Source organism: Callorhinus ursinus, unplaced genomic scaffold, assembly GCF_003265705.2.
Source record: "Callorhinus ursinus isolate GAN/ISIS: 27379988/994484 unplaced genomic scaffold, GSC_fseal_2.0 scaffold22, whole genome shotgun sequence".
Lineage (NCBI taxonomy): Eukaryota > Metazoa > Chordata > Mammalia > Carnivora > Otariidae > Callorhinus > Callorhinus ursinus.
The window spans coordinates 24,141,494-24,163,106 of NW_027397084.1; the positions used below are offsets into that span (position 1 = coordinate 24,141,494).

A 21,613-nucleotide genomic window follows, 5' to 3' on the forward strand; every position below is an offset into this window, starting at 1 on the left:
GTACACAGTTCTTGGTACACATTTGTTCAAGAAAACCCCCAGTCAACTAACTTTTTATTTTGTGGGAGGAGTGCTCATTATTAATTCTATCAAGCTGACAAAATTTCTCAAATCATGGCCTAATGTACAAACTTTTAAAGATGATTGAGATTCAACTTCTGCCATCTCCTTGCTAGGATCATTAAATTGTCTTCAAAGAAGAGCAGAGCAAGGGGCAGCTTACAGCCGTTGGGTTTATGTATTGCCTGTATGTGCAGAGTGAGGTGAGGAAGGAAATGTGATACTGTTTGTAACAAAATTTAATTTGTGAAGTTTAATAAGACGTTTGCATTTTTAAGCAATCCATTTAAGAAAAAACTGCATGTATTTTGAATTTGAATGTGCAAGATTATGACCTGTGTTTTCCTCTTGATTTTTTAAATTGTTTTTAAGGTTAACATTTTAAGGTTAAAAAGTCAGCGATAGTTTTTAGAATTCTCTTTTTCTAGTAACTGGCTATAGTTCTTGAGTCAAAGCAGTGAACAAAATGGTAAGATATTACTTAGTGGAAGTCTTTGTTCCAGTTTAACTCTGTTCATTCTATACTGCCTAATCTAGATAGAACTGAGAGAGTGTAACTAAAGGAATACTAAACTCTGATGAAAAAGGCTTATTCTCCATATAGAGTGCTATATTTGGTAGGAAGTTGTTATGTGGCAATGAATGAATACCTGTATGAATAGATCATCTGAAAACATTATTATTAATTTCATTGCATATAATATTTTAGAGGTGTAGTCACTGCTCTTCCCTGTTTTGTATGAATATAAGAATGATAGAGGAATGCAGGCATAGTCAAAGGCTGGGACTCTGTAGACCTGGGTTCTAGTTTTGGCTTTGTTAACTAAATGGTTGGCTAATCAGGAATTTACTTAGTGGTGGCTCCTTTTTCTTTAAAAAAAAAATCAGTATCTAGTGCTATGGTTAAGTTCTCAACATATTTTAAAGATGTCTCATTACTATTTTTATAGTGACCTTTATTTGCTTATGGATTTCTAGAAGTATACTGCAGTATACACAGGGCCTTCTAAGGCAGAAAGATGGAGAAAGCATGTCGCATTTGAGAAAGTGAGGTAGTTTTCTATGACCAGCGTATTGGGCTCAGTTACGTGTTTCACTGGAGATGAAGGTGAAAGTTGCAGTGGTGGGTTGGTTTGGTCTTGATCCTATGAGTGATAGGGGGTGGGGATAGGGACAGAACAGGGAGCTCTTAAAATGTTACAAGTTGAAGAGTGATATTTAATGTTATGTTCCTTTTAAGAACCTAAATCTGATGGGCTTATTCCTGCAATGGCCTAGGCAGTGGGTGACTAGATCTGGAACTAAAGTGGTGGCAGTGAGGTTGATTAAAAGGGGGAGGCTGTAACAAATATTAAAGAGTTAGAATCACTAAGACTTCTGACAGAAGAGGGGAGCGAGTCCAGGATGGTTCCTGAGCTGGGCCTTAAGCACCTAGAATGAAAGGTTTATTCCTCGACTTCAAATGGTATGGATTTCATAGTAAGTACAGATTACAGAAGAGTGTGAAGTAAAGCTTTTCCAACTTTGTCCTAACAGTGTTTAATTTTACTGCTTTAAAAAAATACTTTCTCTGAATTTGTAACAACTAGCAAATGCTGCAACAGATAAATCAGGTTCTGAGAATATCTAGAAATTGTGAAAAATATGAAAACTGGTACCTCTAATTCCACATTATGATTTAAGATTTTTAATTTTTAAATATGTTTGGTTTACTTATTTTGTTTTTAAAAATAACAAAACAGAAAGAGAACAACTCCCCTAAAACACAATTTTATGAAAACTGAAGGAATGGACTCTGTATTAAATATTTACAAAGAGTTCCTGAGACCAAAAACGGTGGCCCTTCTTTTCCAGCAGCTGGAATCCAAAAGATCTTGAAACCAGTCCTGAAAAGCTTGCTCCTATGCAAGAAATCCTGGTGGCTTTTGAGAGGAAGATAGAGAACTATTCTGGAAAATTTCAAGTGGTAGTAGAGGTGAGTCACTGACATGAAGAATTTGTCCAGGGACTACAAATACTCATTTTCTCTTTTTAATTAACATTTAAATATATATATATATTCAGATAAGGCAGTTTGAAAATCTTAGTCATTGTGTTCTAAAATTTTAATGAATAGAAAATAGTAGAATAAGTAGTATTCCCTCACCCACATAAAAATAAATATGTTGAAGTTTTAAGAAGCAAAAACATACATTCAGTGATGTAACTTCAGCAATTCTGTTTCTTTAAGAAGATGATACTGGGAAAAGATATGATAAATAAATGCCATATTTATACTTTGTATTTTGAGTGTAAGATATACTTGGATGGGATTTTTAAAAATGTATTAATTTGATTTGATTCATAACCTCTTTGATCACTAGAACACTGTGTTCTAGTAGGAGTGGAGAATACCAGTGAGGAGGAAGTCTCCTTTTTCTGATTCACATGCTGCTTGAATACCCTGGCTAAGCTTCCTCTGGATAATATTTTATTTAGAAACAATGCAGGACTAATAAGCCCTCCTTAATTATTTTATTGTTTTGGGGAATTAGAAATACATGGACATGGCACAAACTTCAAAGGGTGCAAAAGGTGTAAAGTGAATAGTCTTCCTTCCATTTCTATCCTTCAGACATCCAGTTTTCCTCCATAGGAACAACCATATTTATCAGTTTCTTGTATACTTTATCTGAAGTATTTTATGCATATATACAAACATATAGGTAGTGTATATTTTTAGCTGTTTTCATATCCTTGCATAATAATCTTTGACCTTGTAGGTGAGATTCCCTCCTGCATCTATTCCTCAGAAAATTGGGTAGAAGAGTTTTAATTTACATAGTTTTACCTCCAGATTTAATGTAGACATGTAGCAGCTTTCCATTACACACTAACATGTAAGATTCTATTGATTATTTTAATATTTTGCATTTTTGCCATTGGAAATTTAGAAGATCTAATTGCTGCATTATAACTTAATCATTTGCAACAGAGCAATTAGTGATCTCAGTCCTTTATTTTGTAGCTGTTATTCTTTTTCCCACTTATTCCATTTTTTCAAATAGCCAGTAAACTCCAAAGGACAAGTCAGTACACACCAAAAATTTGGAAAACTATGCAGGTAGCTTCCTGAAATAATATGTTAGTGTGAATTCTAGCTGTTGACCAGGTACTACTTAGTGTCTGAGGGAGAAAGTGCAGGAAACATGGGGACAGATAGTAGGTAGGTACTGAGAAAAGAGAGAGGATGCACAAGATGAAAGAGAGGAGAAGTCCAAGAAGCCATAGTTCTTAAACATAGCTACTGAACCTAGACGACTGTATTTAGCTTTAGTTAGCTAATGCAGGTAGAAGTCATACCCTGAAGTAATTCTATCACTTAGCTGGAGTCCACAAAGAGCTCTGCTTTCCAAGATTTTGGAAGACTAAAGAAAGGGGGGAGAAATGACAAGTTTTATTCTCAGGAGAATGAATTATTAACTTGGAATTTTAGGTGGCCCGTCATTTATCTTGCCATTTATTGTTATTTCCTAATATTGAGAAAGACTTAAACTTAGGCACATTTTGTTTCTATCTGTTCCTGTTACATCTTATCTTTACATTTATTGCAAGGCTCTTTTTTCACTAAAGCTGATTTTGTGTGCTTCTTTTTTTTTTTTTTTAAAGATTTTATTTATTTATTTGAGAGAGAGAGAGAATGAGAGAGAGAGAGCACGAGAGGGAAGAGGGTCAGAGGGAGAAGCAGACTCCCTGCTGAGCAGGGAGCCCGATGCGGGACTCGATCCCGGGACTCCAGGATCATGACGTGAGCCGAAGGCAGTCGCCCAACCAACTGAGCCACCCAGGCGCCCCCTTGTGTGCTTCTTAATTATTAGTTTTTTCATTGGAGATGCCCCCATTGACATGAAACAGTGATTCCTGTTACATTCGTTTGCATACTTACTGATTCTGTGTATTTTCTTTATATCTATTCCCACTTTTTCTGATATTTGTTACTTTTCTCGGTTATTTTGATTACTTTTTTAAGTTGAGGTACAGTTGACATACAATATTACATTAATTTCAGGTCTACAGCATAGTGATTTGACAACTCTGCATGTGTAGTAGCAAGTGTAGCTACTACCATCTGTCACTGGTTTTGTATGTTTTAGTTTATTAAATTGTACAAATCCCATAAATAAATGCCAATTTATTTATTTTTTAAATATTTAATTTATTTATTTGATAGAGAGAGACACAGTGAGAGAGGGAACACAAGCAGGGGGAGTGGGAGAGGGAGAAGCAGGTTTTCCGCTAAGCAGGGAGCCTGATGCGGGGCTCAATCCCAGGACCCTGGGACCATGACCTGAGTCGAAGGCAGACGCTTAATGACTGAGCCACCCAGGCACCCCACTAAATGCCAATTTAAAACTTTAAATTGACAGCCCCAATTCACTTCAGTCTCTTTAAAACATTAAAAACTTAGAACTCATTTAGAATATAGATTTTACTGTTTTTAGTGCAAAAACTAGGATTGGGCGAAATGTTTTCTTCTTAGAAAGTTTCAGAAATAGAAATGTTTTATCTGCATTAGATTGTGAAGGAAATATGTTAGCCTGTAGGTGTTTCTCAGCATTCTAGTTCAAAGAGTAATTTTTGAAATTGAATCTCAGGCGATATGAGAGTCTTTGGGCAGGTGTTGTTTTATGTATTGGATTAGGTGGAGAAACTAAAAAAACACAGATTATGGATTGACAAGGACAAAATACATTTAATAGTAGGTTTTGAGATTCTTAAGTGTGATTTATGATACCATTTTCAGGTGAAGCCTCCCTTTGCAGTTATAATGGTGGTGATTTTGAATGAAGACGGTTCAAGCAAAAAGTACAATATAAAATTGATCTTTCTAGGAACATACAATGTATAAAATGAGATCAAATTTGAAAATGAACAATAAATAACACTAATTTTAAAGTATGTACTGCCTAAATGGCATTTATCATAACTGTGAAGTGCACATTTCACTTACTCTTCAATATAAATATATATTTTTCTTAAAGTAAAAAATGCATATTGACTTTTTATTTATTATGTTCTTATCATTTCTTTGTCAAGAATTTCAGTATATTTTCTGCTCACTTAATATTTGACTGTTTTTTAAAAATTAATTTTGAGATGAATTATAGTTTATTAAGTAAATACCTATTTAAAAATATTTTTAAACAGTAGAAATTTTGACTTAAGTGATTAAGAGTCCTCTTCCTCCCTTTTTCATGTTTGAAGTGTGAGAGAAAGAGAAATAAAATTTACTGACAGAATTACATGCGTTCTGTAAAGCCAAAGTATTTTGAAAATTGGTAAATTTAAAAATTTTTAATAGTCTATTTGATATCCTTACAAGTATTCCTCCTTTTGGAGAAGTGAAAATAGGTTTGGAAATTTAAAGTTTTTCAGAATGGTGCATAATATTAGGGTCTGGCTTGATTTCTAGGAAGCTAGATGGTAGAAGTTAAAGTAGCTAGCTCGTTACCCGTAACTGAAGTCTCACGGTAGTTAAAAATAATAAAAAATATAAAACTTACTTTTTCTTTTAAAAGTAGTGTATTCCCTTTATCATCCCCCTTCCCCCATTTTTTTGCAACCAGTCCACTCTGGAAAACTGAATCATAAATTGCCAAAAAATAAGCAACTAAAATTCTCCTTTACAACAGTGCATTTTACTAAAGCATTTTGGTTGAGAGAATCTAAAAGAAAAGCAATAATATTTTAATAACAGGAATGATGTTTTAATAATGGAGGCATACCTACAGTGTTCTGATTTGTGGTGAAATTTCCTGGACACTTATTTTGATTAGCTGGTGCCTGGTGGTAAGGATTGGGACTGAGAGCTTGATCCTAGTCTGAACTTTGTAACTGATTCATTGTCTTACTCTAGAGAAATCATATAACCTATTTGTGCTTCAATTTCTGTATCTGTAAAATGAAAACTGAGCCTCTAAAACAAAGAGCCTGGTGTTTGTAAGTCCTGCAGGAGGTAGTCCCCAGTTCCATTGGTTGCAGCCTGAGATCTCTCAACTCCTGAGGGCTGATGTTGGTTCTGTCAAGAGTCAAATACTCATGGAAACTAATAATCTTGGGCCTCTTACTTAATATCTTGCTGCTTCAGTTTCCTTTCCTGCCAAAATAGGGTAATAATGCCTAAAGCAGGGTTTTGGTGTTTTTTTTTTTTTTTTTGAAATTTACAATGGCGTGTGTGTGTGTGCGTGCATACACAATTTCTCTAATATACATGGAATTTATAATTATATATATATAATTTATACATAAAAGTAAGGTATTGAGGCTAATGCTTATCACTGTAATTGTTAGGCTATTTTCATTATTTTCTTCCGAGCGCTAGACAGAGTTTGCTTTTCAGGGCCAATAGAATAAATTTTCATAAGTGTTCCATATGGCCCTTAAATGTAGTGTTTTGAAACTTTGATACTGACCTTCCTCCTGCACTACTGTCTTCTACTTTTTAGAAGCCTAGAAACCATCTGAGCCTAACAATATCTTCTTACAAAACAATCTTTATATATCTGTGATGTCACTGAATCCTTGTTTCCTTTAATCCCAACTAACACACACACATGCACCTGTACCCAGTCACTTTTTGGCAGCGGTCTCCTGTAGAAATGGCTCATTATTTCACATTATTTCTCCCTTTCAGATTTTTATACCTCTTTTTTTTCTCTCCTGTCTGATTGTGATGGGTAGCATCCCTAGAACAACAGTAAATAATTTTGTGTAGTATACATGTATGCCTTGTTCCTAATTATTTTTTATTTTGTCAAAATATTAAAATATTTTGACAAATAAGAGAATATTTTATATGAAATGTGTACTATCATAATCATTGAACATAAGATACCTCTGTAAAAAGTACCTCTATTTTATGGACTCATAAGAAAAAATTATCAGTTACAAGACACTATCAATTTTAAGATATATTCCTATTTCATTAATCTTAAAATAGGAAGAAAAATGTAACTTAGGGTCAGTGAGATATGGCATACATAGTAGATACTGTTTTTAGTCTTACTACATTTTTTGTTAGAATTTCTATGTATTCTTGTTTGCTTGATGGAAAATTTTCAAATTTTTTTACTTTCATAGTTTCTATGAGTTACTTTTTGCTTTATTGCAGATATTGTGCAAACTAAGAGGCATTTTTCTTGTAGTTCTTCCTAAATGTTTAATGCCTTTATGATTACATAACTTGGATCATCTTTACTTCTAAATTCCCACCATGACACAAAGGTGAAGCATCATTTGAATACTTGAGATAGGAAACGTTTTTTCTTTTTTCAAGAAGGGTGAGCTATACTGAAAGTTTCTAAAGCTCTTCTCCCCACACACAGAATTACAAATTAGCTTTACTCATGGGCATGCTAGTATGTGTCATGACGTAGTAGAGCCCTCTGACCTTATACTGTCAGTTCACCTTACACAGTTTTTCGTCCTCACCTTATATACCCTTGGGTTTATTTTGCCTTAGCTTCTGTTTTGTCTCCAAAGCTAAATAACAAAAACTGTTTCATTCTTTTTCAGTTTACTCTTCCTTATATTTCCCAGCCCCCTATTACTTCCCTTCCTCATCATCTCGTTTACTCTGAAAGAGTACTTATGTTGAGGTGGGTTAGAATAGATATCGAGAAATGAGCGTATATTAGTATTTTGCATACCTTAAAACTCTTAGTTGGGAGAAAAAAAGGTCATTGTATTTTTTTTTAAAAGGTTTATTTATTTATGAGAGAGAGAGAGAGAGAGAGAGAGAACACGTGTGTGAGAGTGTGCAGGGGGACAAGCAGACTCCACACTGAGCATGGAGCCCAATGCAGAGCTTGATGCCATTACCCTGAGATCATGACCTGGGTTGAAATCAAGAGTCGGATGCTTAACTGATTGAGCCACCCAGGCGCCCCATGTCACTGTATTTTTTATTTGAAGGAAGATGGTTCTGTATACTTGAGGGCTACAACTCAAGGTGGACAATTGATCATCTGTTAAACCTGGATTGTCTTCTTGGGTGTGTGGGTGTGTGTCTACGGAATCAGAAGAAAAAAGAAGGAATTATACAGATTGATCTTTCTACCAATTAAAACATTTTCAGGAACCTAAACTCTGTGTAAAACATTTTACATGTATTCATTTGTAACATGTATTCATGTAAAATGAATAATGTTTTGTTTGTAAATGCTACTTTCTAATGTAGTAGATTATCCAGGAAGTACTGTTTAGCTAATCTTTACAGAAGATACTGAAACTTAAACTGGTTTAAGTGATTATGAGATTATTTTATGCCTTCTAAGTAGTTCTTATTCTTGAGGTTTATAGATTTTAGGGAAGCTTTGGGTTATTGGGTACTGTTTTTTGTTTTGTTTTGTTTTATTTTTTTGTAGGGAGAGGATCCATAGTTTTCAGCAGAATCTTAAAGAGATTAACCCCAAAGAAATTAATCCACTTCTGTAGAGTTCTAGGTTAGCACTGTTTCTTTTTTTTCTGCTCTCCATTGTGATCCTGATTGTAAATCATGAAAACCCAAGAGTATTTTGAAACTCAAAACAAAGAAAATTTGATCTTGAGTTGTTACCCTTGGAAATGGCAGTGCTGTTAAAGTGGCATATCTAAAACAGTAATAAAACTGCCATGAGCTACCAAGGAATTACTTTTAGGAAGTAGTGAATATAAATAAAAATGGTATTGTTTTCACAGAAAAAGACATTAGAAAACTGTGGGTCTACATAAGTTGAATAAATGTGAAGAATTAAAAATATGCTTCTACTTTGAACTTGAGTAATTAGTTTCATAGTTGTATTTATTTTTCTGAGAAGAATATATATTGGAAGTAATGTTACTTTGTATTTGTGTATGTGTGTGTATGTATATGTATGTGTATATAGGAATTACTTTTTAATATTCATATGAATAATGAAAATACTTGATTTTTCTTTTTATTTTAGTGCATGCAAGATATGGGAAATACTAAAGCAAGACTACTCTATGAAGCCAATCTTCCAGAGAACTTTCGAAGACCACAGACAGATCAGTATCCTTTAAACTTTATTTATTGTGGATTTTAAAAGAATTAACTCATTTTCTATACTTCGTATTTGAACTGTTCGTGTTTAGGAAGATGTGAACTTTATCATACTGTTATTTATTAAAGATCGAAATTGACTTGCCCTGAGCTGTGCTTTGTATGCAGTAAGTTTTTAATAGTAATTAATACATGATCTACATAGTATTTTGATGTAATTATTACTAAGTGTAAAATATGACTGATTCTTCTTGATCCCCAGCTCTTGATTGGAGAGTATATGTTGTTTATTATTTTAGAGTATTATTAGAGATTTGACTTGTGAGCATCTTGAATAATTGTAAAATTCATTTCTAAAGAGATTTTCTTGATCACCTTTATATAGTAATCATATTATGTTAAGCAGTTTGACATGTACGCATTTAAAATTGCAGATCACATATTTAGTGCAGGTGGACCTGCTGAAGTAACTTATGCTAATATTTATGGCTGACATTCCATCTTTGTTATAGGTTTCACAACTGTGTTTGCTTTTACAAATCTGCCGTAATGAATAAGTAGAATATGTTCTCACAGGCGTTTTAGTCAGATGTTTTTCACATTTGTTAAAGATAAAACCATTTGATTATATAGGGTTTCTCAAACTTATTTGAAGTTTGAGGAAACAGCTCATCAAAATTGATCTGTTCTATAAAATTATCAAATTGATTGTAGGTATTTGTGATTCTCTCCAAAGATGATATTTGCAGTTTTGACAATAAGATGTAGTTTCTTAAAGAGCAGTTATATATACCTGTTTGTATACTAAAACAGTTCATGTGGTCAAACAGTGAAAAAAAAATGTGATCTTAACAGAGATATAGGCCATTATATATATTTATATATTTTTATATTTGTATAGAAACCTTTTAAGTTATATTTAAAAAGTTGGTATTTGTATTTGGCCTTTTCTGTTTCTGCTCCCCACCCCTTCTTCCCCAAAATTTAACAATCTGATATCCAAGGCTGTTTTTATTTAGCAAGTTACTAGGGTAAAAGTGGGAGGTACATTTCAGACATAACAAATTGTGTGAGTAGAGGTATGAATGTGTGAGGAAACATGACACTTTAAGGTTTTGATGTGACAAGTTCACGTTTAGTGGGGCAAGTGGCAGAAGAAGCTTATTTTCCAGATTGTGAAGGGTTTTCGGTACCATATAGAAGCAGTGTGGACCTCATTCCATGGGCTCATGGAAGTTGAAGGATTTGAAAAGCCATGAAGGGTTTTGAAGCAGGAGAAACATTAAAAGCATTTACTTCTACTTCTACCATAAGGAAGATTAGTCAGAGGAGACCTTGGAGTCAGAGACCCATGTAGAATGCTCGTACAGCCTTGAAATGAGCAGTGATGAAGTTATAAACTAGATAATTAGATAGTGGCATTGAGAATGGATAAGAAAGAATTGGGAATATTGGAAAGAAATTGGGAAAGCAGGAGCAATTGGATTAGGTTGAGAATTGGCTGTGTTTCTGAGGAAGGATACTGAGATGACCCCAAATTTTAAAGCTTGATGGAGGTTCTGTGGGTGAGATAAATAAAGCATATTCCCTGAGAGAAGAAATTCAGTACCAGATAAAGGTTGAAGGGTCAGAAATGAAAGGTAATGAGCCATACTTCATTGCTTTGGGCAGGTTGAGGTGTCTGTTGGACATATACATGGAGATCCCAATTCAGTAGCTAGAAACATGGGTCTGGACCCTAGAAGAAAGCAGGAAATACAGTGCAGATTATGGAGTGATTTAGCATGTAGACTATAGCATGTAGATAGCATGTAGATGACTGAAGTTATATTTACCCAGGGCAGTAGTCCTTTATTCATTTTTGTGTGTTTTATTGAGAAACTTGGGAATGCTGTTTTCTTTCTACTCTGAAAAGTGAAGGCCTAGGGCAGAACCCTGGGAAGTAGAGCATAGTAAAAGGAAATATAGCAGAGCAAACAAGTAATGTCCTAGGTGGTTTTTACCAATTGCTTGCTAGTTGTATTTATTCTCTTCTCTCTGGTTCTCACCCCCAAGCCTGAGTTGAGATATAAGATCCCTCAAATGGAAGAATCTCCTTTTTGTGGAAGTTTGTGTGTGTGTTGGGGTTGGTTTGGTTTGAGTTGAGTTTTTTTGGATTTCTTTTGAATACTGCAGGGTAGTTTTTGGTAGTATCCTTTTTGGTTTCTTGTGGGTGAAAGTGGCTTCCAAGTTATTTAATCATCATGATTCCATATTGTTTTCAAAGAAGCCTGGAAGATATTCAGGAAAGGACTGTATATTAGCTTCTTGGTATCTTCTTACATTGAACTATGTTCTTTGCACTATTTTGTGTATGTTGGTAGGAATATTATTTCTTAAGTAATTACCATTAATTTTATGATGATCCTTATAGAAGTAAAGGATTAATGAGGTAGTGAGTTATTAATTCTGATATTTTTGCTGATATATTTTTAATATTTAAGTATTTATATTTAAATATTATAAATATTTACCTAAACATTTCAGGGAAGAGAAGATTTTTATAGTGAATTGATTGGCATTGGGTAGGATTACATCCTTGACCTTGAACACACTGAAGATACAACAGCTAAAGTAGTCTTATTGCTTAAAAAAGGTTTGCTGGGTGCTAAGCACTGAGCTTGGCCTTTTATCTTCATTATCTTTTTAAATTATCCAAACAACCCAATGAACTAGACCATAATATTTTCATTTTGGGGGCTGGGAAGGGTGGGATGCTCAAAGAGTTACTAAGAAACTTCTCAAAGCTTCCAAACTTTTTCTTCTGTAGAAGGGCACTTGAATATTTTTTTAACAATGATAGTCTGAGTAAAATCAATGTTGCCACATTTGAGTCTTGATGGCCTTTAAAAATAGATAGGCTTATGGTTTGGAACTCTGCAGCTAGATCATAAGGTCTGGGTATAGATTACAACTTTTAAGTACCTGATGTAATTCATTTCAGGCTTTTGGATTATGTATATTTTTGCTATTGTTTACTCAAACATGCTTATTTGATTTTTCACACTAAGTGTTACTTCTAAAGTATTTACAAATTATGATCATATTTATATGAGGTGTTGATCTCTTACTGTTCATAAATAGATTATCAGATTAATCTGATTAATCTATTAATACATAAAATATTTATGTATTTTCAAGGCTGCTTTGGAGCTACAAAGGCAGAGTTGAGTAGTTGCAACACAGACCATCTATCCTTCAAAGCCTAAAATATTTACCTTCTGGCCCTCTAAAAAAATTTTGCTGACCATGGTAATAAATCATTGTTTCTTTAGGTATATAGATAAATAGATAATAGATTATCAGGTTGTCAGAAAATAAAGAGGGATTTTGTCTAAACAAATTTGAGATAGAGGACTACTTTGAGTATAAAATGCCATGTCTCAGACCATGAGATCAGCCCCTATATCTAATATAATACTATGGCCTTTAAAAATTGTTTTACCTTAAATATTACAGCAATATCACTATTCCCTTCTTTTAATTATGAAACATTGTGATTTGGAGGTTTTATTAGGGAAATTAGTAAGAAAACTAGTCCCCTTTCTTTATTTCATGAATCATTCTAAATTTCATTGCTCTTTGAAAAGCCTAACATCTCTGCATTTTTATTGATTTAAATACTGTTGCCTCATCCCCAGAGGCAAGTGGAACCAAACTGAGTAAAACTCACATAATATGGGGCCTCACTGCATTCTTAACAAGATTTGTCACTTTTTAAAAGCTTTACAATTTACAAAGTTATGCAAAAGCTGCTGTGAAAGTATAATTTCTCATGTGGGATGTGGTTAATTATAGGCTGCATGTACTAGTGCATGACAAATGATAAAGCTTTACATTAAGCTTTTCATTATTAGGGTATTTCATCTTATCTAAAAACTTTAATTACTTCAGTTCCATGAGGTCTATTGTGCACCAAAGCTAATCAGCAGTTCTTCTCCTTTGAGCTTTTCAAGATTTTATTGCTGTCAGTGGTAATGTGTCTGGAATTGGAAGATTTTGTTCTTGGGCCTAAATATTAATTTAATTGTCTTTAAAATGGTATCTTTAAGAAAAGGGAAAAAAATCTCAAATTATAAATAAATACATGTTAAAAGATAAAATACAAAGTAATGTTAAACTTTTGGGGGCTTGTATAGTATCATTTGTTAGTTTTGAGGACAGGGACAGTTCAGGGTACTATGTTGAATGTTTTGTAACTATAGGCATGGGGAAGATTCTGGGGTATTTGTTTTTTGCTTACTAAATGCCAAATCAACCACATAAACTTGAATTGTTATTAATATTTCCTTACCTTGATTTCCTGAAATTATTATTGTTCTAATTTTTTTGGTTGTATTTTTGATGTCTATCAGTAAAAAAATCCTTATGTCTCAAATGACGCCTAGAAACTAGAAAATGAAGATGAATATTGACGGATCTCCAAATTCATTGGTCTTTTTGTTTTTGTTTCTCAGTTGCTCATCTATTTAAACTTGATGATATGCAAGCCATCTTAACCCTGAACATGGTAGTTCCTGTCCGTTACTTCCATCTACCATGGTAATAAGAGCTAAAAATTAAATAGCACTCACTACATGCCACACACTGTTCTTAGTTCTTTACACACACTAGCTTACCTAATTCTTAAAATAATCCTGTGAGATGGGTCTTAATGTTATCTCCATTTTAAAGGAGAGTAAACTGAGATACAAAGTTACATAAAAGCCAAAGCTAACTCCATTTATTGAATGCTTACTGTCTGTTAGGTGCTATACTAAATGCTTTATATGTATTATTCCCATAACTCTCAACAACTTTGTGAGTTGAGTATGATTATCTTTTTTTATGTATCTAGGTATGGGTTCAGCAGATTAGCTGACTTCAGGGTAACTGTAACTGCCAGTTAAATAACAAGTGCCTACTGGTACCACAAAATGTGAGGGTGTACGTTGGGAGACCATCTTCTTCGAAAATTAGTACTAGCGTCAGCATATAGTGCAAAACTGTTATCAGAATGTCCATTGAAATTTCCTTAAGTTGTCTGTAGTGACAATTTGTAGACATAGAGTTGATCTATAAACCCAACTTGACTGTTTTTTGCCCTCTTGGGCAAAATTGGGATACAATTCAGGAATCAATAACTACAGGCCTATGAGCCAGCTCCTGTTTTTGTAAATAAAGTTTATTAGAACACAGCCATGACCATTTATGTATTTTCAAGCCTGCTTTGGAGCTACAAAGGCAGAGTTGAGTAGTTGCAACACAGACCATCTATCCTTCAAAGCCTAAAATATTTACCTTCTGGCCCTCTAAAAAAATTTTGCTGACCATGGTAATAAATCATTGTTTCTTTAGGTGAATTAACAATGACAAATTGGCTTGCATTTGGGACCTTGTACAAATATACATAAAGACTGTGTGATATGTTCTTGCTCTAAGAAGCACATAGGAACTGAGAGCAATCAAGAATATAGCATGTTCCCTAAATCACTGTCCTTTTTCAGATGACTCCCATGGAACTTAAAAAATGCACTCTGTGGTGTGCTTTGATTGGTTTTTGAAAAGTATTGTTTTATGTTAACAATAGGAAGATCAAAGTAAGTTCTCTTGCCCTAAGGATTTATTTTATCTTATTTTAATATCCTTGGAAAACCAACTTTTGTCTCAGAATTTTAGAAATTGTTTACTTTTTAGATAATTTCTGAGGGGGTTTAGTATCATAAGCAGAACCAGATCCAGCTATATTTGAATTATTTATATTATATTATTATTTATTTATATATATATTTATTTATATATTATTTATATAAAATACATTAAGTATGAATTAAGATATCTGTTATTTCTGAAAATTCACAGCAACATGTGATTTCACCAGATGTTTGTATTGTTTTTCACTCAAAAATATTGCATACTTAAAATTTGCCTTTTTCAAATTCAGTACTTATAAAACATCATAATTTTCAGTATTTTAGCTTTACTATTGGTTAAATTATTGTATATATTCTATTTCTAACTTTAATGAGTTTTCTAAGAGTAATTTTTAAAATCAAACTGATCATTTTTTATCATAAACATTTCATAGATGAGGGTAGTAAATCTTTTCAAGCTTTAAGGTGTAGTATACTCTAAACAATATCTAAAGTGAATATTGTTTCTGTCTCTCAGAAGGAAAAATGTCAGTATTACTTTCTCTGATATTTAATCATAAAAATTATAATTTAAGAATTAAGATTTCTAAAAATTTTTCGTAGTTAAAATAGCCGTATATATATGCTATATTGTATGTTATATAATATATAACTAAGTATAATTGCTGCTAAAATACACGAATTTACAAACATATATGTACAAATAATAAATATATTCCATATCATCTGAAGTGAAAATGACATCAGTCTAAGTGAAGTCTATTTTCTTTTCCTTTTTGTAGAGGTAAATAGTTGTCTCTACAATGAAAATTGCTCAATATATCCATATGCGTACACCTAATCTAACAGGCCAACTTTTTTGTTCATTTTTTCTGTTAAAAAAATAGAAAAATGTAATATTGAATTTGGATTGATAATCATGAGCAAACTTAACATTTAGCTGATTTACAAGTTTGAGTAAAGTAACATTATAGCATTTTATGAAAATATTGGCATATTTGTGGTAACTTTTTGGTATTGAATTGGCTGCGAAAATTTTCACATACCTAAATAAGCATCCTGATGGCAGATTTAGGGCCTTTCACTTAAAAGGGTCTCCAAGGATACTTTGAAAATACCCTCCAAATTTAACATTCTTTTCTAGATTTTAAAATATTTATTAGCATTAGCGTAAAATGACTGATTCACAGATAAACTGGTGATGATCAGGAACATTCTGAAAAGGTTGATGCTAAACATTCCTGGTTTTGAATCACAACTCTTCCTTGTACTATAGAATCCCAGACTTTTTAAACTTCCTGTGCCTCACTTTTGGTTGTGAAATGATACCTACCTTATAGGTTGTTTAAGAGGGAAAAGGAGATAAAGATCATATAAAGTGCCCTTCACATACTCAGGTTGTAGAAAACTGTCTTTAAAAATAGCTTTCATTCAGCTTACTTAAAAAATTAAATGTTTAGATTTCCTTCCCTGGCCCCCTTTGAGTGCTTTCATAATACCCCAACTTTTAATATCCACTGTATTTGGTGTGTCAACTCTTTCTGTTACCTCTTGCCTCAACTGTCAATTTAAAAGGCTGTTACTAACTTCTGACAAGGAGTTTTGACTGAAAATGTTTTGCTTTACTGCTTCAGGTAACTGTTCTTTTGAACAGAAGGATGTCTTTTTTTTTTTAAGATTTTATTTATTTATTTGACAGAGAGACACAACAAGAGAGGGAACACAAGCAGGGGGAGTGGGAGAGGGAGAAGCAGACTCCCCGCTGAGCAGGGAGCCCAATGTGGGGCTTGATCCCAGGATCCTGGGATCGTGACCTGAGCCGAAGGCAGATGCTTAATGACTGACCCAGGTGCCCCTGAACAGAAGGATGTCTTAATGGGGATCTACAGAGAGATTGTATTTCAGTATAATTCATTTACTTTGTAATTCTGTGTATTTTATTTTACACATTTAAAAGCACTGTCCCATGAAGGAGTTCATAGGCTTTGCCTAACTACCAAAGGGGATCATGGTGCTAAATGGAAAAATTCCCATTTTAGTGAAATATGATAAAGCAGTGATTGAGTGGTAAGAGAAGTCTTCAATATCAGATAACTCAAAACTCTCAAATCCCACTAGAAGTGGCTCACTCTGTCAACGTATAAGGCTAGTGCAGCCAACTCCAGAAAATTAAATAGTACTGACTTTGGTTGTAGCTTCTTGACTCCTCCATTCCTCAGCTTTGAAAGAGGGAAAAAAAAGGCCTCCATTCTTCTAAAACACAGGGAATCCTCTATGATGCAACCAGGGGAAGCCATGTATTGTGGGAAAGAACAGAAGTATTGGAATCACAATTGTTTAATTTTTCTGAGTTGCTAATTACTCATCTGTGATGTGGAAATAGTATATATATTACTGGGTTGTGGAAGGATTGAAGGAAACAAACTATCGACAACACATAGCACACAGTGTTTGGTACATTGTGGGTACCGCATGGCTATTAGTTTCCTTACACTGAGAATTTAAAATAAACTTTAGAGTTTGGTTGGAGGTGGAGATTTGGGTAGTGTGGTGGAATTGAGAAATGTGGTTACTTTTTGTTCTAGAATTGGGTTAGGTGATTTTATTGAATGGGGAGAACTCCCTGAAAGAGACTTTCTGTGGCAGAAAGAAAGGTAGGTTACAGAATTTAGTTGCAGAAATAGTGTGAGGGCGCCTGGGTGGCTCAGTCGTTAAGCTTCTGCCTTCGGCTCAGGTCATGATCCCGGGGTCCTGGGATCAAGTCCTGCATTGGGCTCCCTGCTCCTTGGGAGCCTGCTTCTCCCTCTGCTTCTCTCCCTCTCTCTCTCCCTCTGTCCCTCATGAATAAAAAAAAAAAAAAAAGAAATAGTGTGAGAGGAAAGCAGAGACTGGGGAGGAGGAAAATTGAATATAGAGTGCAGGCTTTGTGGAAAAGAATGAATAAAGGGGAGTGTACATTGTCACTGAACTCATGCTTTTCCTTAAGTTATCTGTTTTCAGAGCAGTGGAATTTTTCATCAGAGATAAATATGAAAAGAAGAAATACTACGATAAAAATGCAATAGCTATTACAAATGTAAGTAAAATATTCATTTTTTTCATCAGTTGATATTTGTTGAATAGATCTCAGACTGTTTTTTTAAGATTTATTTATTTATTTGAGAGAGAAAAGAGAATGGGGGAAGGGGCAGAGGGAGAGAATCTCAAGCAGACTCCCTACTGAGTGTGGAGTCCGACTCAGGGCTCCATTTCATGACCCATGAGATCATGACCTGGCCAAATCATGAGTCAGATGCTTAACCAGCTGAGCCATCCAGGCTCCCCAGATCTCAAACTTTTAACATACAAAGCAGCTTAATTTTTTTTTTATTGTAAAAATATATTTAGTTACATACTTTTAAAAATTTGAATATTGGAATTTTTTTTCACATATTTATGAGGTCTCAAAGCAGAACTCTTGATTCAGAAAAGAACGTGTTCTGAGTGAGAGTCTAATAGCTATTAAATGCCATTTGTTAAGTTAATTTATGAAATTTGCAAAAGGGTAAAGTCACTAATTGAAAAGGGAGGGAGGGAAAGTTATTTCACTCAATTCTGGAAATGAATGAAAAAGAAGGCAATTTATCCTCTCCTAAGGGCTTTAATGGAGGTGTCCAGACATATGTATATTAAGACATGGCATTTTAATTGGTTATTAGCAAGGATTTTGATACCTAATAGTTGAGACCTTATTGTAGTGATCAATTATATCTCTGTTTCTTTTTAGTTTTTTTCTGATTAATTTTTCTCATTCCAGTTAATTACAGTTTAAAGCTAATTGTCTTTACTATTGCAGTTGTGTTTGGCGGGGGGGGGGGGTTTGATTCCTAGATTGATAAGCCAAGCTGTAAATAGTTAGTCTTGTGGTTAAGTAATATGTCCAGCAATTTGGAGACAATAATTTCATCTCATTTTGTATACAAACTGGGTTTTCTTTTCAGTCGTATGGAGAAGTAATATACTAAAAAAATTAATAAAATACTAACAAAGTAAGGACATTTTAATACATTGTTTTTGTTTATGAAAAAAGTCTTGTTAAAAGTGTTTAAAGTGTCATTAATGTATATTTTGAAATAAAGATACCTTGTATATAGAGTTTGGGCTGCATTGGATATAGGAGAGGAAATCTTTTGAAAGAATGATAAAAATTGATAGTATTGAGAATGATACTTATAATGTCCATAAAATTAAATTTAGTTGTATTATTATGGAGGAAAAAGGACTGACTGTAAAACATAAGTAATATATTTTCATATGAAATTTTAATAAATCATTTTAGTGTAGTTTATAAAACATACAGCTTTACATTATATACTCTTTTTTTTTCCTTCAAATTTTTATTTAAATGCTAGTTAGCATACAGTGTAATATTGGTTTCAGGAGTAGAATTTAGTGATTCATCATTTACATATAACATCCAGTGCTCATCACAAGTGCCCTCCTTAATTTTCCATCACCCATTTAACCCATCTCCCACCCTCAGTTTGTTTTCTGTAGTTAGAGAGTCTCTTATGTTTTGCTTCCCTCACATTAGACCTCCTTTTTAAAAATCCTAAACATTTTTGTTGTTTTTAATTATATTTATAGTATTTTTTTCCTTCTTGACAACAATTTGGAAATTATATAGTAATGTATAGGAAAACAGTTTTATCTTTGGAAGATAGCTGTTGCTATGGAATCCCCTCCCCCAGGTGTGATAATAGTATTATGTTCGGTTAAGAGAATTTCTTTATTCATTAAGAGATATTGTATTGGGATAAAATATTTAGGGATCAATTGTCATGATATCTGTAACTCATTTTCAAATAATAATAAATAATTTTAAATGGTTCAGTGAAACCTGGCAGCTGAGTGTGTGTGTGTGTGTGTGTGTGTGTGTCTGTCTGTGTAGAGAGAGAACAGTCATGGCATAATCTTAACATTTGATGAATATTGGTAAGGTTTATCGAGACATTCATTCTACAAATTTTTACCTTTTTTGTAGGCTGAGAATGGAAATTTCAAGGTAGAAGATTGTATATTCTTGAGTTTATATTATTCATATAATGAAGATTTAGAAAAGCTCACAAAAATCACATTTAACCCGAGGGAAAACGTATTCCACCTATTCATTTATAAGCAAAATAATAATTTTTTTAAAAATTTATATTCTAGGGGCACCTGGGTGGCTCAGTTGGTTAAGCATCTGCCTTCGGCTCAGGTCATGATCCCAGGGTCCTGGGATTGAGGCCCCGCATCGGGCTCCCTGCTCCACGGGAAGCCTGCTTCTCCCTCTCCTTCCGGCTCGTGCTGTCTCTCGCTATCTCTGTCACTGTCTCTCTCAAATAAATAAAATCTTTAAAAAAAATTTATATTCTAGCAAGTTTAAAACATTTCTTCCTCTTTCATGGCAGTCATTGTGTAAACAACTAATTTTAACATATGACTAAGAATTACATTATGTATTTATATCTGTTTTTTTGTCTTCAGTAATAGATTGAACATTCATTCAAGTTGTTTCTGATCACTTGTTATGGTCCTAATCTCCTGGTATACTGAACCAAAGAGGGCATGACCTTTGTTTTCAGAGAGATTTAATTTCATTGTGGGGATGAGACTAGGTTAAAAAAATAAACCTGAGACAAAGTATAAGTATTGTATATCTAAGATAGTTAAGGAGCGCTAGTGCATTTAAGGGAATATCTAAGGAGAGACAGTTTGAATACTAATTGTACTAGTTGTACTCTGATAAAAAGATGTCATGAGTGGCTGTTAAGCTTGATATGGCTGTTACCCTGATATTAAATGGCTCCAAATTGCTTTATCTTTACAGCTTTTGTGTCTGATTTTTATAGTTTTTCTGTCTTCTCTTAGCTGGTATTTTTTAGTGTTGCCAGTAAATGTAACTGCTTTTATTATTTTCTTATTTTAAATAAGAGTAAGGGCCTAAAGATTGACCCTGTTTATCTATGTAAGACAGTAATTTAATTTCTTAAATTTAAATTCTTAAATTTAAAAGGATAAAATTTTTTTATCCTTTTAAAAAGTGATAAATTTCTTGCCCTTCTGAAACATAAATATTTCACATTGTTGTGAAATATAAGTAAGTCTCACATTGTTGTGGCAAAATACAAAGCAATAAACTTAAAGAAAACAGTGGCAAAGAGTTTTGCTATTTTTCTGTGATATTGCCCCCCTGCCTCTCAGGGCATTTAATGAGTCCATGAACTAAGCCCTATAGGAATCCATCATGTAGAGTATGAGACTCTAGGATGGTACTTCCTTTGTACCCAGGGATTTATTTGTAGTTGTAAAAACTGACTTCAGCAAGCTGTTAATAAATGTGGTATCTGGTCATATAAACATGGTGCTTCTGAGAAAGCAGGGAGGGTTGTATGTGCTGCTTTGTGGAGGGAGCTTGTGGTATGGGCTGTATGGTTTTGAGTGCTGTGCAGTACTATTAAGTGTGAATTAAGGGAGGAAGCTTAAAGGGGAAAAGTGAAGTTTAGATAAAACAAAAACAGAGGAAAATATATTTCCAAGTAGAAATGTTTTGGTACTAAAGTTTGTACTATTTTTTAGTCTCAAAGTGAAAAAAAAGATATTTCATTTCTTTTGTATCTTTTAAAGTAACTGCATGGTGCTCGGCACCAATATGAGTATAGCATATCAACCCGTATTCATATCGACCCTCAGTATTTCTCTTCCTCGCCCCTGAGATCTATGCTAGACTCTTATTTTGAAACTATATATAAAATTCAGAGATTGGCTGTTGAAGTTCCCTTGGATTGTTTCTTCCTTTATTTGTTCATTTAGTTAT

The 21,613-nt window shown here is 33.6% G+C and overlaps 1 protein-coding gene across 4 annotated transcripts in view; it reads left to right on the forward strand.

The window, feature by feature from the left end:
• SMAP1 (small ArfGAP 1) overlaps positions 1 to 21,613 on the forward strand; it is a 163,614-nt gene that overhangs the window by 46,907 nt on the left and 95,094 nt on the right. For 3 of the 4 annotated variants that reach the window (XM_025890564.2, XM_025890565.2, XM_073905179.1), the window contains 2 exons: positions 9,027 to 9,112; positions 17,776 to 17,851. In XM_025890564.2, the coding sequence (XP_025746349.1) occupies positions 9,027 to 9,112; positions 17,776 to 17,851 (162 nt within the window). Of the gene's footprint in view, positions 1 to 1,914; positions 2,036 to 9,026; positions 9,113 to 17,775; positions 17,852 to 21,613 lie in introns of all 4 variants that reach the window. The other variant, XM_073905180.1, reaches the window with a different exon arrangement.